The sequence below is a fragment of the Salmo trutta genome, chromosome 4, assembly GCF_901001165.1.
Source record: "Salmo trutta chromosome 4, fSalTru1.1, whole genome shotgun sequence".
In the NCBI taxonomy this organism is placed as follows: Eukaryota; Metazoa; Chordata; class Actinopteri; order Salmoniformes; family Salmonidae; genus Salmo; species Salmo trutta.
In genome coordinates this window covers 49,301,386-49,320,354 of record NC_042960.1, presented here as the reverse complement: position 1 = coordinate 49,320,354, position 18,969 = coordinate 49,301,386, and the positions used below count along the sequence as shown (strand labels likewise).

Below are 18,969 nucleotides of genomic sequence, written 5' to 3'. Positions count from 1 at the left end.
CCTGTAATTTAAATCGATTTTTTTTGGGATTTCATGTAATGGACATACAACAAAATAGTCCAAATTGGTGAAGTGAAAATAATCTTGTTTAAAAAAAAGTATTTAAAAAAAAATTGAAAAGTGGTGCGTGCATATGTATTCACCCCCTTTGCTATGAAGCCCGTAAATAAGATCTGGTGCAACCAATTACCTTCAGAAGTCGCATAATTAGTTACTCCACCTGTGTGCAATCTAAGTGTCACATGATCTGTCACATCATCTCTGTGTGTATGTATGTATGTATGTATGTATATGTATGTGTATATATATATCTATATATATATATATATATCTGTTCTGAAAGGTCCCAGAGTGTGCAACACCACTAAGCAAGGGGCATCACCAAGCAAGCGGCACCATGAAGACCAAGGAGCTCTCCAAACAGGTCAGGGACAAAGTTGTGGAGAAGTACAGATCAGGGTTGGGTAATAAAAAAATATCTGAAACTTTGAACATCCCACGGAGCACCATTTTTAAATCGATTATTAAAAAATGGAAAGCATATGGCACCACAACAAACCTGCCAAGAGAGGGCCACCCACAAACTCACAGACCAGGCAAGGAGGGCATTAGTCAGAGGCAACAAAGAGACCAAAGATAACCCTGAAGGAGCTGCAAAGCTCCACAGCGGAGATTGGAGTATCTGTCCATAGGACCACTTTAAGCCGTACACTCCACAGAGCTGGGCTTTATGGAAGAGTGACCAGAAAAAAGCCATTGCTTAAAGAAAAAAATAAGCAAACATGTTTGGTGTTCGCCAAAAGGCATGTGGGAGACTCTCCAAACATATGGAAGAAGGTACTCTGGGGAGACAAACATTTAGCTTTTTGGCCATCAAGGAAAACGCTATGTCTGGCGCAAACCCAACACCTCCCATCACCCCGAGAACACCATCCCCATAGTGAAGCATGGTAGTGAAGCATGGTGGTGGCAGCATCATGCTGTGGGGATGTTTTTCATTGACAGGGACTGGGAAACTGGTCAGAATTGAGGGAATGATGGATGGGGCTAAATACAGGGCAATTCTTGAGGGAAACCTGTTTCTGTCTTCGAGATTTGAGACTGGGAGGGAGGTTCACCTTCCAGCAGGACAATGGCCCTAAGCGTACTGCTAAACAACACAAGTGGTTTAAGGGGAAACATTTAAATGTATTGGAATGACCTAGTCAAAGCCCAGACCTCAATCCAATTGAGAATCTGTGGTATGACTTAAAGATTGCTGTACACCAGCGGAACCCATCCATCTTGAAGGAGCTGGAGCAGTTTTGCCTTGAACAATGGGCAAAAATCCCAGTGGCTAGATGTGCCAAGCTTATAGAGACACCCCAAGAGACTTGCAGCTGTAATTGCTGCAAACGGTGGCTCGACAAAGTATTGACTTTGAGGGGGTGAATAGTTATGCACGCTCAAGTTTTTTGTGTTTTTGTCTTGTTTGTTTCACAACAAAAAATATTTTGCATCTTCAAAGTGGTAGGCATGTTGTGTAAATCAAATGATACTAACCCCCCAAAAATCTATTTTAATTCCAGGTTGTAAGGCAACCAAATAGGAAAAATGCCAGTGGGGTGAATACTTTCGCAAGCCACTGTAAGTTGACTGCGAACACATTCTCATTTACAGTGACGACCTTAAGGGGATGAATGATCCAGTCAGTGCCCTTCTCTGCATGGTGCTGCTGCTGCTGCAGCCTCTGTCTGCACTCTGCACGGTCAGCCTCCAGGCCTACTGTAACTTTTCCTGCTTGCCGGCAGAACAACTAGGGATCGACTAACCAGAGTCATAAATGTTGCAGGCAGCCAGGCAACTTAATACAAGGCATGTTTTTTTCACTCCTGTGCTTCTTGCCTCTGTATTTTCAGCACATCAAAAGGTCTGGATGATGGAGATTGGATTAGGACAGGGGTTAGCGTCTGTCTGAGGGGGTAGAGTGTTGGGGATTAAGACAAACATTAACCCTGTGCCCCTGGGTGCTTCATTAGGACAGCAGGTTGCAGGGAGGATGTGTTAACTAACTTCATAGCTAGCCAGCGTTTACGTTATCTATTTCAACATTTATTTACACTCTGGGGGAATTCTTTGGTGCCTTTCTGCTGAAATAAGAGTTGGCGCCACTGTGATGGAACCGGGGTACTTGAATGACATTGTGGGGTATAGGCTAGCTATTTTTTTTCTGAAAAACCCTGATGAAGACAAGAATCTTACCCAGAGTCCCATTTGCAAATGAGACATTTATCTGCGTTCTACAAGAACACATTGCCTATTACATTATTCGGCATCAACTCCCCAAAGCTGCCTTGATTTGTCTTTTATTCACCATGCATTATTCATGAAATGAAGATAGACTGGAGCCTGCATAGTTTCACCTCTCCCCACTACATTAAACCCAGAGCCCGAGCCTCTCTTTTCTGGATGTTGTCAAAGCCAAATCAAAGTTTATTGATCGCATACACAGTTCAGCAGATGTTATAGGAGGGGGCGGGGCGGAGAAATGCTTATGTTACTCGGTCCTAACTATGCAGTAAAATGTACACAAATAATAAAAAAAATATTAACAAGAAATCAAGAACAAATCCAAATAGAACTGTAACAGTATTCCAAATGCAATGTATACGTGTATATACACTAGATTAATTTACACAAGATATATTAATGATATGTACAGCAGTAGATACACAACATGACCAAAAGTATGTGGACACCTACTTGTCGAGCATCTCATTCCAAAATCATGGGCATTAATATGGAGTTGGTCTCCCCCTTTAGTACGTTTAACAGCCTTCATTCTTCTGAGAAGGCACTAGATGTTGGAATCGCCCAACATCGATCACTGATGTTAGGCGATGAGGCCTGGCTCGCAGTCGGCGTTCCAATTCATCCCAAAGGTGTTCGATGGGGTTGAGGTCAGGGCTCTGTGCAGGCCAACCCTTTACTCAGTACTTTGTTGAAGCACCTTTGGCAGCGATTACAGCCTCGGGGAGCGTCGTTGCACAGCCAATTTCAGGTTTCTCCAGAGATGTTTGATAGGGTTCAAATCCGGGCTCTGGCTGGGCCACTCAAGGACATTCAGAGACTTGTCCCGAAGCCACTCCTGCATTGTCTTGGCTGTGTGCTTAGGGTCGTTGTCCTGTTGGAAGGTGAACCTTCGCCTAGTCTGAGGTCATGATCGCTCTGGAGTAGGTTTTCATCATGGGTCTCTCTGTACTTTACTCCATTCATCTTTGCCCCGATCCTGACTAGTCTTCCAGTCCCTGCTGCTGAAAAACATCCGCACAGCATGATGTTGCCACCACGATGCTTCACCATAGGGATGGTGCCAGGTTTCCTCCAGACGTGACGCTTGGCATTCAGTCAGTTCAAAGAGTTCAATCTTGGTTTCATCAGACCAGATAATCTTGTTTCTCATGGTCTGAGAGTCATTAGGTGCCTTTTGGCGAAATCCAAGCGGGCTGTCGTGACTTTTACTGAGGAGTTGCTTCTGTCTGGCCACTCTACCATAAAGGCCTGATTGGTGGAGTGCTGCAGAGATGGTTGTACTTCTGTAAGGTTCTCCTATTTCCACAGAGGAACTCTAGAGCTCTGTCAGTGAGACCATTGGGTTCTTGGTCACCTCCCTGACCAAGGCCCTTCTCCCCTGATTGCTCAGTTTGGGTGGGCCGCCAGCTCTAGGGAGGGTTTTGGTGGTTCCAAACTTCTTCCATTTAAGAATGATGGAGGCCACTGTATTCTTGGACTTTCAATGCTGCAAAAAAAAATTGGTACCCTTCCCCAGATCTGTTCCTCGACACAATCCTGACTTGGAGCTCTACGGACAATTCCTTCATCCTGATGGCTTTGTTTTTGCTCTGGCATGCACTGTCAACTGTGGGACCTTATAGAGACAGGTGTGTGCCTTTCGAAATCATGTCCATTCAATTGCATTTACAACCGGTAGACTCAACTTTTTTTTTGAAAACATCTTAAGGATGATCAACGGAAACAGGATGCACCTGAGCTCAATTTCTAGTCTCATAGCAAAGGGTCTAAATACTTAGGTGAATAAGGTGAATAAGGTATTTCTGTTATTTTTTATAAATTTGCAAGAAATTCTAAACTGTTTTTGCTTTGTCATTATGGGGTATTGTGTGTAGATTGAGAACATTTTAGAATAAGGCTGTAATCTAACAATGTGGAAAAAGGAACGGGGTCTGAATTTCAGAAGGCACTGTATATATGTGAGTGGTGAGTATGGACAGTATGTGAATAGAAATGTCTGTACAGCTGTAGTTATATAGGTTGAGCCATGACTAGAATACAGTATATACATATAAAGTCAGTAAAACAGTATGCAAACATTACTTAAGTGACCAGTGTTAAATGCCTATGTTGGGAAGCAGTCTCTAAATTGTAGGTTTGGGTACCGGGTGGTAGCCGATTGGTAACGGTGACTAAAGTTCAGGACAGTGTACTGGGCGGAGGCCAGCTAGTGGTGACTTAACAGTCTGATTGCCTAGAGATAGGTGTTTCTCGGTCCAAGCTTTGATGCACCTGTAATGTCTGTGCGCTCACACTCACTAACTCACTACAGGCAGGGCTTGATGCCAGTGTTTTAGACGGGGTGACATTTTCCACCCTGCTCCCTGCCCTGCTCTCCCAGCAACTGGCTGCCTGCTTTTGACACTGCCCCAGAACACCAGGGTGTAATGAGGATATTGTCCCTGCGGCTACAGTGCATTTGGAAAGAATTCATCAAACCCCTTGAATTTTTCCACATTTGGTTAAGTTTACTGTTTTAGTTTACTGTTTACATTTACTGTTTACATTGTTTTAGTTTACTGCAGAGCCCCTAGTCCCACTATACATGCCTTAGATACCTCTTTTGTCCTGCCTCCCATACATGCGGTGACCTCACCCAGTATAAACAGCATGTGTAGAGATGCAACCTCTCTTATCATCACTCAGTGCCTGGGCTTACCTCCACTGTACCTGCACCCCACCATACCCCTGTCTGCACATTATGCCCTGAATCTATTCTACCACGCCCAGAAATCTGCTCCTTTTATTCTCTGTCCCCAACGCACTAGACGACCAGTTTTGCTAGCCTTTAGCCGTACCCTCATCCTACTCCTCCTCTGTGCCTCGGGTGATGTGGAGGCTAACCCAGGCCCTGCGTGTCCCCAGGCACTCTCATTTGTTGACTTCTGTAATCAAAAAAGCCTTGGTTTCATGCATGTTAACATCAGAAGCCTCTTCCCTAAGTTTGTTTTACTCACTGCTTTAGCACACTCCGCCAACCCTGATGTCCTTGCTGTGTCTGAATCCTGGCTTAGGAAGGCCACCATAAATTCTGAGATTTCAAAACCCAACTACAACATTTTCCGTCAAGATAGAAACTGCCAAAGGGGGAGGAGTTGCAATCTACTGCAGAGATTGACAGAACTCTGCAGGCTTACTATTCAGGTCTATGCCCAAACAGTTTGAGCTTCTAATTTTAAAAATTAATCTCTCCAGAAATAAGTCTCTCACTGTTGCCGCCTGTTATCGACCCCCCCCCCCCAGCTCCCAGCTGTGCCCTGGACACCATATGTGAATTGATTGCCCCTCATCTATCTTCAGAGTTTGTTCTGTTAGGTGACCTAAACTGGGATATGCTTAACACCCCAGCAGTCCTACAATCTAAGCTAGATGCCCTCAATCTCACACAAATTATCAAGGAAACCACCAGGTACAACCCTAAATCTGTAAACATGGGCACCCTCATAGATATTATCCTAACCAACTTGCCCTCCAAATACACCTCAGCTGTTTTCAATCAGGATCTCAGCGATCACTGCCTCATTACCTGCATCCGCTATGGGTCTGTGGTCAAACGACCACCCCTCATCACTGTCAAACGCTCCCTAAAACACTTCTGCGAGCAGGCCTTTCTTATCAACCTGGCCCAGGTATCCTGGAAGGATATTGACCTCATCCCGTCAGTAGAGGATGCCTGGTCGTTCTTTAAAAGTAATTTCCTCACTATCTTAAATAAGCATGCCCCTTTAAAAAAATGTAGAACTAAGAAAAGATATAGCCCTTGGTTCACTCCAGACCTGACTGCCCTCGACCAGCACAAAAACATTCGGTGGCGGACTGCAATAGCATCGAATAGTCCCCGCGATATGCAACTGTTCAGGGAAGTCTGGAACCAATACACACAGTTAGTCAGGAAAGCAAAGGCTAGCTTTTTCAAACAGAAATTTGCATCCTGTAGCTCTAACTCCAAAAAGTTTTGGGACAATGTAAAGTCCATGGAGAACAAGAGCACCTCCTCCCAGCTGCCCACTGCACTGAGGCTAGGCGACACGGTCACCACCGATTAAATCCATGATAATCTAAAATTTCAATAAGCATTTCTCTACAGCTGGCCATGCTTTCCTCCTGGCTACCCCAACCCCGGCCAACAGCTCCGCACCCCTCGCAGCTACTTGCCCGAGCCTCCCCAGCTTCTCCTTCACCCAAATCCAGATCGCAGATGTTCTGTAAGAGCTGCAAAACCTGGACCCGTACAAATCAGCTGGGCTAGACAATCTGGACCCTCTCTCTTTCTACAATTATCAGCCACCATTGTTGCAACCCCTATTACTTCTTTTGTTTCGTCCGAGATCCCTAAAGATTGGAAAGCTGCCACGGTCATCCCCCTCTTCAAAGGGGGTGACACACTAGACCCAAACTGTTACAGACCTATATCCATCCTGTCCTGTCTTTCTAAAGTCTTTGAAAGCCAAGTTAATAAACAGATCACTGACCATTTCGAATCCCACCATACCTTCTCCGCTGTGCAATCCGGTTTCCGAGCTGGTCACGGGTGCACTTCAGCCACGCTCAAGGTACTAAAGGATATCATAACCGCCATCGATAAAAGACAGTACTGTGCAGCCGTCTTCATCGACCTGGCCAAGGCTTTCGACTCTGTCAATCACCGCATTCTTATCGGCAGACTCAATAGCCTTGGTTTCTCAAATGAATGCCTCGCCTAGTTCACCAACTACTTCGCAGACAGAGTTCAGTGTGTAAAATCGGAGGGCCTGTTGTCCGGACCTCTGACAGTCTCTATGGGGGTGCCACAGGGTTCAATTCTTGGGATGACTCTTTTCTCTGTATATATCAACGATGTCGCTCTTGCTGAGGGTGAATTCCCTGAACCTCCTCTACACAGACGACACCATTCTGTATACATCTGGCCCTTCTTTGGACACTGTGTTAACTAACCTCCAAACGAGCTTCAATGCCATACAACACTCCTTCTGTGGCCTCCAACTGCTCTTAAACGCTAGCAAAACCAAATGCATGCTTTTCAACCGTTCGCTGCCTGCACCCGCCCGCCCGACTAGCATCACTACTCTGGACGGTTCTGACCTAGAATACGTGGACAACTACAAATACCTAGGTGTCTGGCTAGACTGTAAACTCTCCTTCCAGACTCATATCAAACATCTCCAATCCAAAATCAAATCTAGAATCATCTTTCTCTTTCGCAACAAAGCCTCCTTCACTCACGCCGCCAAACTTACCCTAGTAAAACTGTCTATCCTACCGATCCTCGACTTCGGCGATGTCATCTACAAAATAGCTTCCAATACTCTACTCAGCAAATTGGATGCAGTCTATCACAGTGCCATCTGTTTTGTTACCAAAGTGCCTTATACCACCCACCACTGCGACCTGTATGCTCTACTCGGCTGGCCCTCGCTACATATTCATCGCCAGACCCACTGGCTCTAGGTCATCTATAAGTCTATGCTAGGTAACGCTCTGCCTTATCTCAGCTCACTGGTCACGATAACAACACCCACCTGTAGCACGCGCTCCAGCAGGTATATCTCACTGGTCATCCCCAAAGCCAACACCTCCTTTTGCCGCCTTTCCTTCCAGCTCTCTGCTGCCAGTGACTGGAACGAGTTGCAAAAATTGCTGAAGCTCGAGACTTACATTTCCCTCACTAACTTTAAACATCAGCTATCTGAGCAGCTAACCGATCGCTGCAGCTGTACATAGTCCATCTGTAAATAGCCCACCCAATTTACCTACCTCATCCCCATATTGTTTTTATTTACTTTGCTGCTCTTTTGCACACCAGTATCACTACGTACACACCATCATCTGCTCATCTATCACTCCAGTGTTAATCTGCTAAATTGTAATTACTTTCCTACTATGGCCTATTTATTCACCTCATGCCATTTGGTTATTCAACAGTACTGAGTAAAGGGTCTGAATACTTATGTAAATTTAATGTCAGTTAAAAAAAACTAATTGCCGCCAAAAAAAAATGTTTTTGCTATACTATGTGGTATTGTGTGTAGATTGATGAGGGGGAAAAAACTATTGAATCTATTTTAGAATAAGGCTGTAACGTAGCAAAATGTGGAAATACTTTATGAAGGCACTGTGCAAATGGAACCCCTTTATTATCTACATGGAACAGAGCATTTCTAGTAGAGAGAGACCTTGGTAGTCCTGATGTTATTGTTCCAGTGATGACATCACTTCCTGACATTCTTAGTCAGGCTATTTTCCTCTGGCCTAGGGAGATTCCTTTCCAGATATGCTTGTGTTCCTCTGGGGTTGTGGCTAGTTGCTGCTAGTCCGCAGTTTTGGGCGGCTGCCTTACATGATCCCTTTGTTTTTATTCAGTGAAAGTTATTGTGTGGTCAGTAATGTGGTCTTATGGTCAGTAAAGTCTTTACTGAAATGTTAGCTGTATAGGTACTGAATTTCATCAAATCATTATGTTTGCTTTATCTTTCATCATGAGAGGAACTGTAAGACTGTCATCTGTTTAATTTGTCCTGTGCACTGCCCCTGTGCGTTGCCCTTGTGCTAACTGGGCTCCCACTCTGGGAAGAGGGATAACTTTACAAGACAGAGAAATTATATTGAAACCCAACCATCGGACCTCTGCTAAAACTGACTCTGGTTGAGGTAGAGAGTGAGTGAAAGGGAAAACCGGGCTGGCTAAATGGCATAGCAGTGATGTTGGAACTGCCCTGTGTGTCTCAACACATCACCAGACATTGCAAAGAGAAACCTTGGAGAATGAAACCGAAACACTCAAAAGAGAAAGCCGATCTGCTGAACTGGCATTTTGGGAATCTCCACCCAAATTCCTGGGATGTTTCTCCCCTCTTCACACCAAAAAAGAAATTTCTTTCAGTCAGTCCAGCCCCTGAGAGTGAGAAACTTGGCTTGAAGTCTCTCTCCCAGACAGATCCAACAGTCTGTTGGAATCTCCACCCAGGCCTCCATACTGCACTTCCCCCTCAGGCTTATCCATAGAGAGATCCTAGTGGTGACAGGCTTCTGTGTGGAGGTCAAGTTACTGAAAGGTGAGCTCTGGGCCTGGATCACTGGCCAGTCCATTCTGCACTGTGCTCTATTGTGCTACATTGCACTGTGAAGCTTTGTTCTGTATGTTGTCTTACTGTATGGTGCGTCACAGTACAGACGTGGATGTGGTGAGCCAGAGAGGAGCAGGCAGGCCGACGATGGGATGATGAGCTCATGGAGTTACTTATTCATGAGTATTGAGCGATGGAGGAAAGCTGACGTTGGACAGACGCTCTCGGGAACATGAACATTTTCTCCTGCACTGTCAGCTATGGCTGCTAGTTGTGTTAATTAGTAATAGTATTCTGCACTTTGATGGCACCAGTAACCTATATCATCACTCAAAAGTGAGGAGCAAAGATTAACAGAAGTTCATGAGTCAACAGGAGCCTTTGGAGTAATGGTTAAAGCTGTGTTTCTGCTATAAGACGGCAACCAGTCTGTCCTGGGCGTAGCCATAAGTCCTCAGTTGTCTCTCTTCATGAAGTCAACACAGTGGCTTATAGGAGACAGAGGCCTATATATTTCAATGCTCAGATTATTCAGATGAAATCTACTTGTTTCTTAATGTAGCCCATAGCCTGTAGTTTGTCCCATAGGAAAGTTACTTTCCATAGCATTTTCCCTTGATGTTGTCATTGGTCCATTGAAACCTGTTTTTCTCCAACTGAAGAGGCTCTGGCTGTGTTCTGTGTGGTAAGGACTGGCTGTATTGCATGCGCAAGCTGTTTCCCAACCGATGCAGTGCTGGCGCTAAACACCACTATATATTGGGCCAGAATCAAGCTCTTCTTTGGCTCTGGACCACATTCAGCATATTGTGATATCTCTGCCGCAGAGAGAGAAAACTATCACTTTGAGATTAAGTAGTGAGCGGAGAATGAAAACACAGGCTGTCCTGGGAGGAGAGGAGGCTTTGCTCCCATGCCTACTATGTTGAGTTCAAACTGCCTTGAGTTATTGAAAACATCCGTTAGGCCCAGCGGTGCAGCTACGTCAGGGGACCCATATGGGAATGGGCTAGTGTCAGTAAACAGGCTTGTCTCGGAGGGGAAACGGCACCGCACCAACAACTGAAGTTACATTCACATGGGGTCTTAGTTCAATCAATCTTGCTGCTGTAACACAATTTTTTGGGACCTGCTTATTCTTTTTTCATCAGCCCCCCCCCCCCCCCCCGGCTCTGATTCAGTGCTTTATTGCAAGGTTGTTACCCGGCGTCGTCATAGTAGTCACTGTGGGTTGCTGAGCTCAGTCCATTTGAAATATTATTTTGGGGACTTGAGGTGTTGTGGTTTTCTTCCTATCCCCTTGTTCTGCCTCTTCACACTGTAAATACCTTACCACCTCATGTTGCTGTCATGGTACAAACCATGTGATCGTGGTCTGGCCGATTCTTTGCGTGCGTATGCTGCCCTGATTTTCCATTCGCATTGTTTTGTACGCAAGCTGTTGCTGTCGGTATGAATTCAGGTAGACCACACCTGTACCAGGGACCGAGTTGAACTTGCTTAGTTGAGGAAGTTTGGCTGCTATATACTGTAGCCTACCTGCAGACATGCCGTCACCTGCTGGATGAGTCAGGTGCTTTACAACCATACACTCATAATGTCATAACTCTGAACGGGCCATCCCTGGAGGTTAGAGTGTAGAGTGGTGGTGTTGAGGGAGAAAACACAGGCTTAGCGTTGTACACAGCTGTGTCTGCTCTGTGCACAGCATACCTGATGTGATGGTTGATAGGGTCCTCATCTGAACTGGCTATGCAATCAGGAGGATAGAAACTATCATAGAAATATTATTACTTAAATGTCATTCTTTATGGTACCTATCACGTCATGCTCTAACAGTACCTTGGGCCTGTAAGAGTTGGTGGCTGGCAGACAGTCACGTGGAGTCCTATTGTTTTTCCACTTGAGCAGAGCACCAGTCTCCTGGTAAAGTCATTTCCTTGGGAGGCATGCTGCAGGGGCTCGGGGTAGTGCTCACTGTACCATGAGTAATCCCTAGCTGTGTCCATTACGCGCGCGCACATTGACAGAATGTGACGTACTCCAACTAACTCCGTCATGTAGTTTGTCATGAACTATTTATTTGCATATGTGGAGGAATGGGATCATAATCGAAAACCAAGATCTAAACTATCTGTTTGGGTTTGGATGGAATCAGAACGTGGAGGGTAAAGAAGAGCTGGTTTACCTGCAGATGTTAATGGAAGGTAGGACACCCCGTCTGACCCACTTTGTATTTCTGTTCACGTGTCAATATCGGGCAGATATTGGCCTTTTTCTAGTCTATGGACAATCGAAAATCAGTAGCATCAGCAAGCTAGCTCATTCTCCAACAGAAGGGTGCAGTATTGAGAAACTGATTAATTGACAGTGGCCAAAAATGTAACTCCTGTTGCAAATGTAGGTTCAGTTTAATTTACTAATAACAAGGCTTGTGTCGACGTGCCCGGACATGCATGCAATAAGCAAGCAAGCTAGCTAGCTAGCTAGCTATGTGACCTGCCAAGATTACACTAACTAACCCTTTCATCTGTGGTGTTAGATAGCTAGATAAACACGATGCTAAAATATCAGATGGGAGCTAACTGATCTGACCATCCGCAATCGTGTCTGTAAATTGACACTTGATAGTCAGATTAGATGATATGTCGTAATAGGGAAAGAAGGAAGTTGGCAATAGGTTTAGCTACCTTAGGATCTTCCTGCATGTTTATGGACCAAGAAACCTGTGGACCAAGAAACCCGTAGTTCTCACTTCTCAAACTATGGACAGAACGTGCATTGTCGTTAAATCGGGTTCCTGCCCTCGTTCTCCTTGTGAGATGTGAACATTTTTGGCTTGGTAGCAGCAGTCATCGCCATTGAGATAGTTACCAGAGTAGCAATAAACAGCAGCCAGCAAGTGATATGAGCGTTAGAGAGAGATGTGAAAGGGAATGGAGTTACAGCCTCGCTCTATCCAATCGTAGCAGTAAGATAATTTCTTGACACATAGCTGAACTAGCCAATGAAGTTGTTTTGTAAAAAAAAATTGTCCTGGCAGCTGAGTAATAAAAAAAAAAAAAAGAAAAGTAATACATTTTCTCATCAACATTTTCAAATATAATGATATTGAATATTGGTCTAAAATATTGGCCTCCTTGACCCTCAAATCGGTATTGGCATCGGCCCAAAAATGTGATCGTTCTCTAATGTCAACAATCATTAACTCAACCAAAGGAGTTTCTGTTGGTTTACTGTGTGAAAAGACAGGACAATAAAGCAGAAGTGAGAAGCATTGGTTCTTGTTGTTATTGGAGGCATAAGGTCTTTCCTTCTCTGTTCTCCATTCCCCCCTAGGTTGTCATGAGTACAGGACCCTGACATGTGCTCAGCATTTAAGCTCTGAAGCTTTGGAGAGCCTGAAATGGCAAAAGAAGCCATTTTATTGGAGGAGAAATCATTTCCATCCAGGCAGCTGAGTAAGCTGTGTGAATGAGAATGTAGCAGCAGTAGGGGCCTGGCCGCTCAGGCAGACCTGGTCACAGTCAATGCTCCAGAAAAGAATGCCTTTTTTTCCCTTCTTCTCTCTCTCTCTCTTTCGCTCTTTCTCTCTCTGTGTGTTGGTGTGAAACGGTTGCGAACATCTCATTTGGCATGGTTGTCAATTCAGTATCTGTTGATTTTATAGATCCTACAGGGTACGGATACTTACATGTTCATGATTATTTTTTACATGAACAACACATCTCTGTCCCTGAGTCAGAGGAAGGTAAAGTCATGGTATTAGTCATAGTATTAGACCATGATCTGTGATCACATTTTCTGAGAATGGGTTTCATGTATGGTTTAACAGGCCCATGGAATTGACTGAAGCTTGCACATTCTTTTTCTCCTCCCTCCCTCCCTGTGTGCATATGGACTGAGTCTGTGAAGCGTCTGTGAAGCGTCAGTGAGGAGGGATCCGTTGGGACGGCCTGCGTATTGTTCTCTCACAGAGGAAGTGTGTTGGCTGGAGTCCACCAGTCAGTCTCTGTGGGTCTGTCTAGGTCCTAAGCCAATCCTGAACACAGCCTCGCTCCCAGGCAGGGAACAAGCCATGGGAGAGAGTGAGACACCCCTTCCCCTCTCTCTCTACTTTTCTTCTTCTCTCCCTTTCTCCCCCTCTCCTCCAGCACAGCTCAGACATGCGGAGAGGAGACGACACCGGAGCTCTTCAGACAGTCCACTTCAGGGTGAAACTGGAATCCATCCCTCTTTCTCTTTCCCTCTATTATCCCCCTCGTTCCCTCTATATTATCCCCCTCTCTTTCCTTCTATATTATCCCCCTCTCTTTCCCTCGATATCCCAGAACACAGCATGGGAGTTACTCGCCTCACTCATGTCTGGGCTGTGTATAGATCTTTGGTGGGGATGATACTGACAGTTTCTCACCATCTATTCTCAGCCTCCAAACAAGCTCTGAAGTAGGAAGGTTAGCCCTCAGGTGAAATCAAAGACAATCAGTATGCTGAGTCTGACTGACTTTAGTATAGCTCCACTGTTCCCTCCTAGACCTACTTGCTGTACTGTAGGGTTGGGCAGTATCCAGATGTTCTTACCGTCCTTCTCTCAAATCGGGATTTACGTTATTAGCGGCTTAGTACGCAAGGGGATGTTGGGCATCTATTACCAGAATGCTAAGAAAATTAGCACAATGGATGCTGCTAGCTGAATATGCTAACGAGCTCAAACTAAAATAAACAAATTGCAAAAATGGGCAATCCAGCTCATAAAGTTATACATACATAGGTAGGAGGAACCGAATGTCATTTTTGGTGAGTTGGACATTTTACAAGCGAATTTGAACGAGAGATATTGTGCAAATGAACAAGGTTTTGACGCATGCTTGGCTGAAGGGAAAAACTCTTCTGTTGTCATCTGATGGCAATGAAGCCATTTTCTGCCTAAATGTGTTGCACTAATGTATTTTCTGTGAAGGAAAACTATAGTTGCACGTCCCTGATGACGCTAATGAAGCAAAAATACATTTGCCTTTTAAATTTAAAACGCGACCCATGTCAATACACAGCTGGACTAACCTGCTCCCGCTTTCTCCCGTTGTGCTGTTTACAAACAAACACGTGACTGGCGCAACTGTTCTGGGGTACCATGGTAACCTTCATAATGTAAAATAAAAATGTGTAGGGCAGATCCCATTTAGTCAACTGGTCGATTGTTTGTTGGTCGACCGAGATTTCATTAGTCGGACAGTAGCTAAACATTTAAATATAAAATCATGGCGACCGAGAGCGCGCCTTTGTTGTTTTTCTTTTATATTGACGAAGCTATTGTCCGGTTGAAGTATTATTGATTATTATGACTAAAAATAACCTGAGGATTGATTCTAAACATCGTTTGACATGTTTCTACGAACTTTACTGATACTATTTTGATTTTCCGTCTGCCTGTTGTGACTGCCTTTGAGCCATTGGATTACTGAACAAAATGCGCCAACAAAACTGAGGTTTTTGGATATAAAGAGGGACTTTTATCGAACAAAACAAACATTTATTGTGTAACTGGGAGTCTTGTGAGTGCAACCATACGAAGATCATCAAAGGTAAGTGATTCATTTTATTGCTATTTCTGACTTTTGTGACTAATCTACTTGGCTGGTAACTGTTTGTAATGATTTGTGTGCTGGGCGCTGTCCTCAGATAATCGCATGGTATGCTTTCGCCGTAAAGCCTTTTTGAAATCTGACACAGCGGCTGGATTAACAAGAAGTTAAGCTTTATTTTGATGTAAACACATATTTTCAAGAGTGTTAAAATTTGAATTGAGTATTTTTGAATTTCGCGCTCTGCAATTTCACTGGATGTTGGCCAGGTGGGACGCTACCGTCCCAGGTACCCATAAGAAGTTAATAGCCTACAGGATTCCATGAGCACCAAGCCTCACAAAACATTGGATAAACAATTTCACAAATTTGGCTCTTTTTTAATCTTCGCTATGCTGTAATAAAGGAATTACAGCCTCTGGTATTATTATTATTTATAATTTATTTAGTGTTTACATTGTTCCAAATTGTCAAATTATTATTATTATTATTATTATGATCATCATTATAATAAGTGTAACCACCATTGAGCTGTAGGCCTAAGAGCGTGTCCTGTTTAGTCTTAATACCGTATCTTTCTTAGGCCTATATTTCAATACTTATATAGGCTACTGTATCAATCAATCATTTATTCGTTTGTCATCACACAGCATATGAGTCATTCATCATTTGAAATGCAATCAAGCATTTTCGTTTTCAAATAAAATAACAAAGCGACCCTTGAATAATTAGCGTAAACAATAAACCATTCCATTTCAGAAATTGCATTCACGAATGAATGCGACTGTTTTTAGTCTATGCTGTAATAAAGACTTTAGCATTTATTTATTGTTGTTTACATTGTTCCAATCATTAAGGAAAATTATATTGTAATCTAACAGCACCAGTTTGGTACACATAATATGCACGCAGCACTTGCTCCTTGCCTTTTCTTGATCAACCAGTATTTTCCACAACTAGTCAAATTTATTCCACACATCTGACTTCCCCTTTACCTCCTGAGCAACCAGTAAACATTCCCCTGTTTTGAGTTTATTTGTCATGTTCTCTGCATCCATTTTGCTGTCACGTGGTACGGTGTTCAGAGTTTGTTATAACCAATTTATTGATGTGATCATGCTATAGGTCAGCATGTGATGCACACATGTGTCACTTAAAGAGAGCAAGGGTTGCAGGAATAGGGATTTGTTTTCGCTAAACAAAATGATTTCGGTAGCAGAAATTTTCAGTCAGTAATGGCTGTAATTATGTTGCAGCTTCAACAATACGGACAGTGCGATTTAACACTTGATGTTCTGTGGTGGTCACTGCCGCAGGGAGGAAAGGCAACGGGGGCTAGTCACACAGTCACTGGCTGTCATTTGTTTTAGCGCAGCGAGTCTGAGCCCAGCACTATCAAATCAATTGCGGTCATACTCCCTCTAGTTATTTCTGTCTTAATTATTTCATATAACAGTGCGTTTAAAGCATCAGACAAGCTTAGTGCATATAGTTGATTTGACTTAAAACACATAGGATGTGTCTATATATGGAAAAATACACTTTTAAAAATGTTGACCAAGAGTGTCACATGAGGAGAGGCTGTCAGCTGTTGTTGACTGTGGTGTGTTTTAAACAATTTCCTCTCAGCCCAGCACTGTTATAAGGCATCTCTCGGAACGATACAACATTGACCTTGCATGGATATGTATCTCCGGCTGCTTAAACGATCTAAAATATACTGTTCTGCCTTAAAGGGACATAAACATTCATCATCTCCAGCAGCACCCCAACATCAACATATGTGAAAATGGCGTAATTCTATGTTTTATAGTAAAAAAATTTAGAGAAAGATGACTTTCCAATGACAACATATTTATAGGCAATTCGTATGCAATGCATACTCACAATTGGTCAAAATCACACGATGCGCACTGATGTCATTGGAAACACTTATCTTCCTATATAATTTTTACTACAAAACAGAAACGCACCATGTTCACATATGTTGATGTTGGGGTGCTGCTGGAGATGATGAATATGAAGTTGAAAAATGGTAAAGTTTCTGTTTTAACTCTCGAGGCGATAGGTTACCGGTTCTTCTCTTAGACACCTTGGAATTCTCATCAGTAGAAGTATGGAGTGTCTACTCTGTATGCCTGTGCTGCGTGTCTGTAGCTTTCCTTTCATTTGACATACTCTTGATATTACCCAGTGTGATCATTGAGGAAGTACAGCCTGGCACAGGAATAAAGTAGTGACTCAACATGTGCTTGTTATTCAATGTCAGACGACTGGGTTCTCATTCATGCCTCGTTTAATTTAATCCATCATATGCATGCCATTGTAAGCGCTCATATAGTCAATCTCCCTCTAACCCTGACCTCTCTTTCTCCCTCTTCTCTCCATCTCTCTCTCAGGACCAGTTTGAAAACCTTGACAAGCATACTCAGTGGGGGATCGACTTCCTAGAGAGGTATGCAAAGTTTGTCAAGGAAAGGCTGGAGATTGAACAGACCTATGCAAAACAGTTAAGGTAAGAATGTGGCATTTATCGTTCAGTTCCATAGAACTGTTTTTGAGGTGTTTTGCCTATACTTTACATCATTAATTGAATGAGTATTCTTTGTAGAATACGGTAATCTGTGTTGTAGACATATATTAGACATGGATGCATTAGTACTGTATATTAGCCTTCAATTTGCTTATCATGTAATATCAATGTTGAGTTACAGGTAATGAAATAATGACTAGGATCATTATCAAATGATGTGATTGGATCCTGTCTTTTGATGAGTATCTAAAAGTGTCTGTGGTACAGACCGCCCACTCAGCCTGAACAATAGGGCCAGCTCAGCCCAATCTGACATGGTTGTGCTGCCATTAATAGATTTTTGGAGGGCCACAAATCAATATAATAGATTTCTAGGAGGTGGCTACTGGCCAGTCTCTAGACAGTAGAGGAGTAGACAGATTCCAACACCCCTCCAATGGTAACGCTGGAGTTTGTTACAGATGTATACGCTGTTGGATTACACCCTCAAGACTGTATCCTCTCTGACATCCATGTTATAACCTTTGGAGCAAATCTACCAAGGAGAAAAACCCCTAACAAAGAGTTCTAAAACGACGAGTTCTTGAGTTAGAGGGAGACCACTGGTTTAACAAGATTAGGCTGGGAATAGGAAAATGTAGGCTAGGTTGGTAAACCATAGGTGACCACTCACTGAACCTGCCCACACACACACATGTGGCGCATATGACGTCACACCTCTGCTTCCATCTTAATCGTCCCCTCTACTCTGAGCTGTTGCCATGGCTGAGAGAGCATGACGTTCACTCTCCTTTCCTCTCACGTGGCCACTTTTATTAGACTGATTTGTTTTACCATTGTAATAAATGCCATCTGGGAAAAAGGTTGTCAATGCTAACACATTTCATTTTATGTGTTTTTCTGTACTTGTTTGTGAATAACCGGTGCCTCATCTGGTATCAGATGCCATATAGGCACATTCTAGCCCACATAAAATGCAACCTGCCGTAAGTATCTCTGTTAGTAAGATTTAGAAACAGTGCAGTCCCCCTGGAGCTGTGGTCATCACCCCCTGGTAACGAAGAGGCTCCAGCTGTGGCCTCTGCACCCCCCCTCCCCTCTACCGTTTCTGTGGACGTATTTCTCCCCAGTCCCTGACACTCTGGACAGTCTGTCTGTGTTCAGGTATTGTTCTGTGTGATCCTTAGTGGCACCAGGCCAGGCTGATGTTTATCAGTCTGTGTGGTAGTGTGGGGAGCCACTCCCCTGCCTCCCAGGACTGGGAAACCAAGTGCTGTTTGGTGGAAGCCCCTTCATTAGTTGGGCTCAGTGGGGACTGATTGGAGGAGGGGGCAGGGCGGCGGCAAGTTCTGAAAACATCTCTGTATTCTCTCTGAAAATCCCTCCTCTATTCATCCCTAAAGAGCGAGTGGAACCTGAGCACTGCCTGTACTGCATGCCTGAAGAGCACCACAGCACA

General features: G+C 43.8%; 1 protein-coding gene across 4 annotated transcripts in view; it reads left to right on the top strand.

The window, feature by feature from the left end:
- LOC115192512 (formin-binding protein 1-like) overlaps positions 1-18,969 on the top strand; it is a 78,110-nt gene that overhangs the window by 42,799 nt on the left and 16,342 nt on the right. For all 4 annotated transcript variants that reach the window (XM_029751110.1, XM_029751108.1, XM_029751109.1 and 1 more), the window contains exon 2: positions 17,377-17,492. In XM_029751110.1, the coding sequence (XP_029606970.1) occupies positions 17,377-17,492 (116 nt within the window). The remainder of the gene's footprint in view (positions 1-17,376; positions 17,493-18,969) is intronic.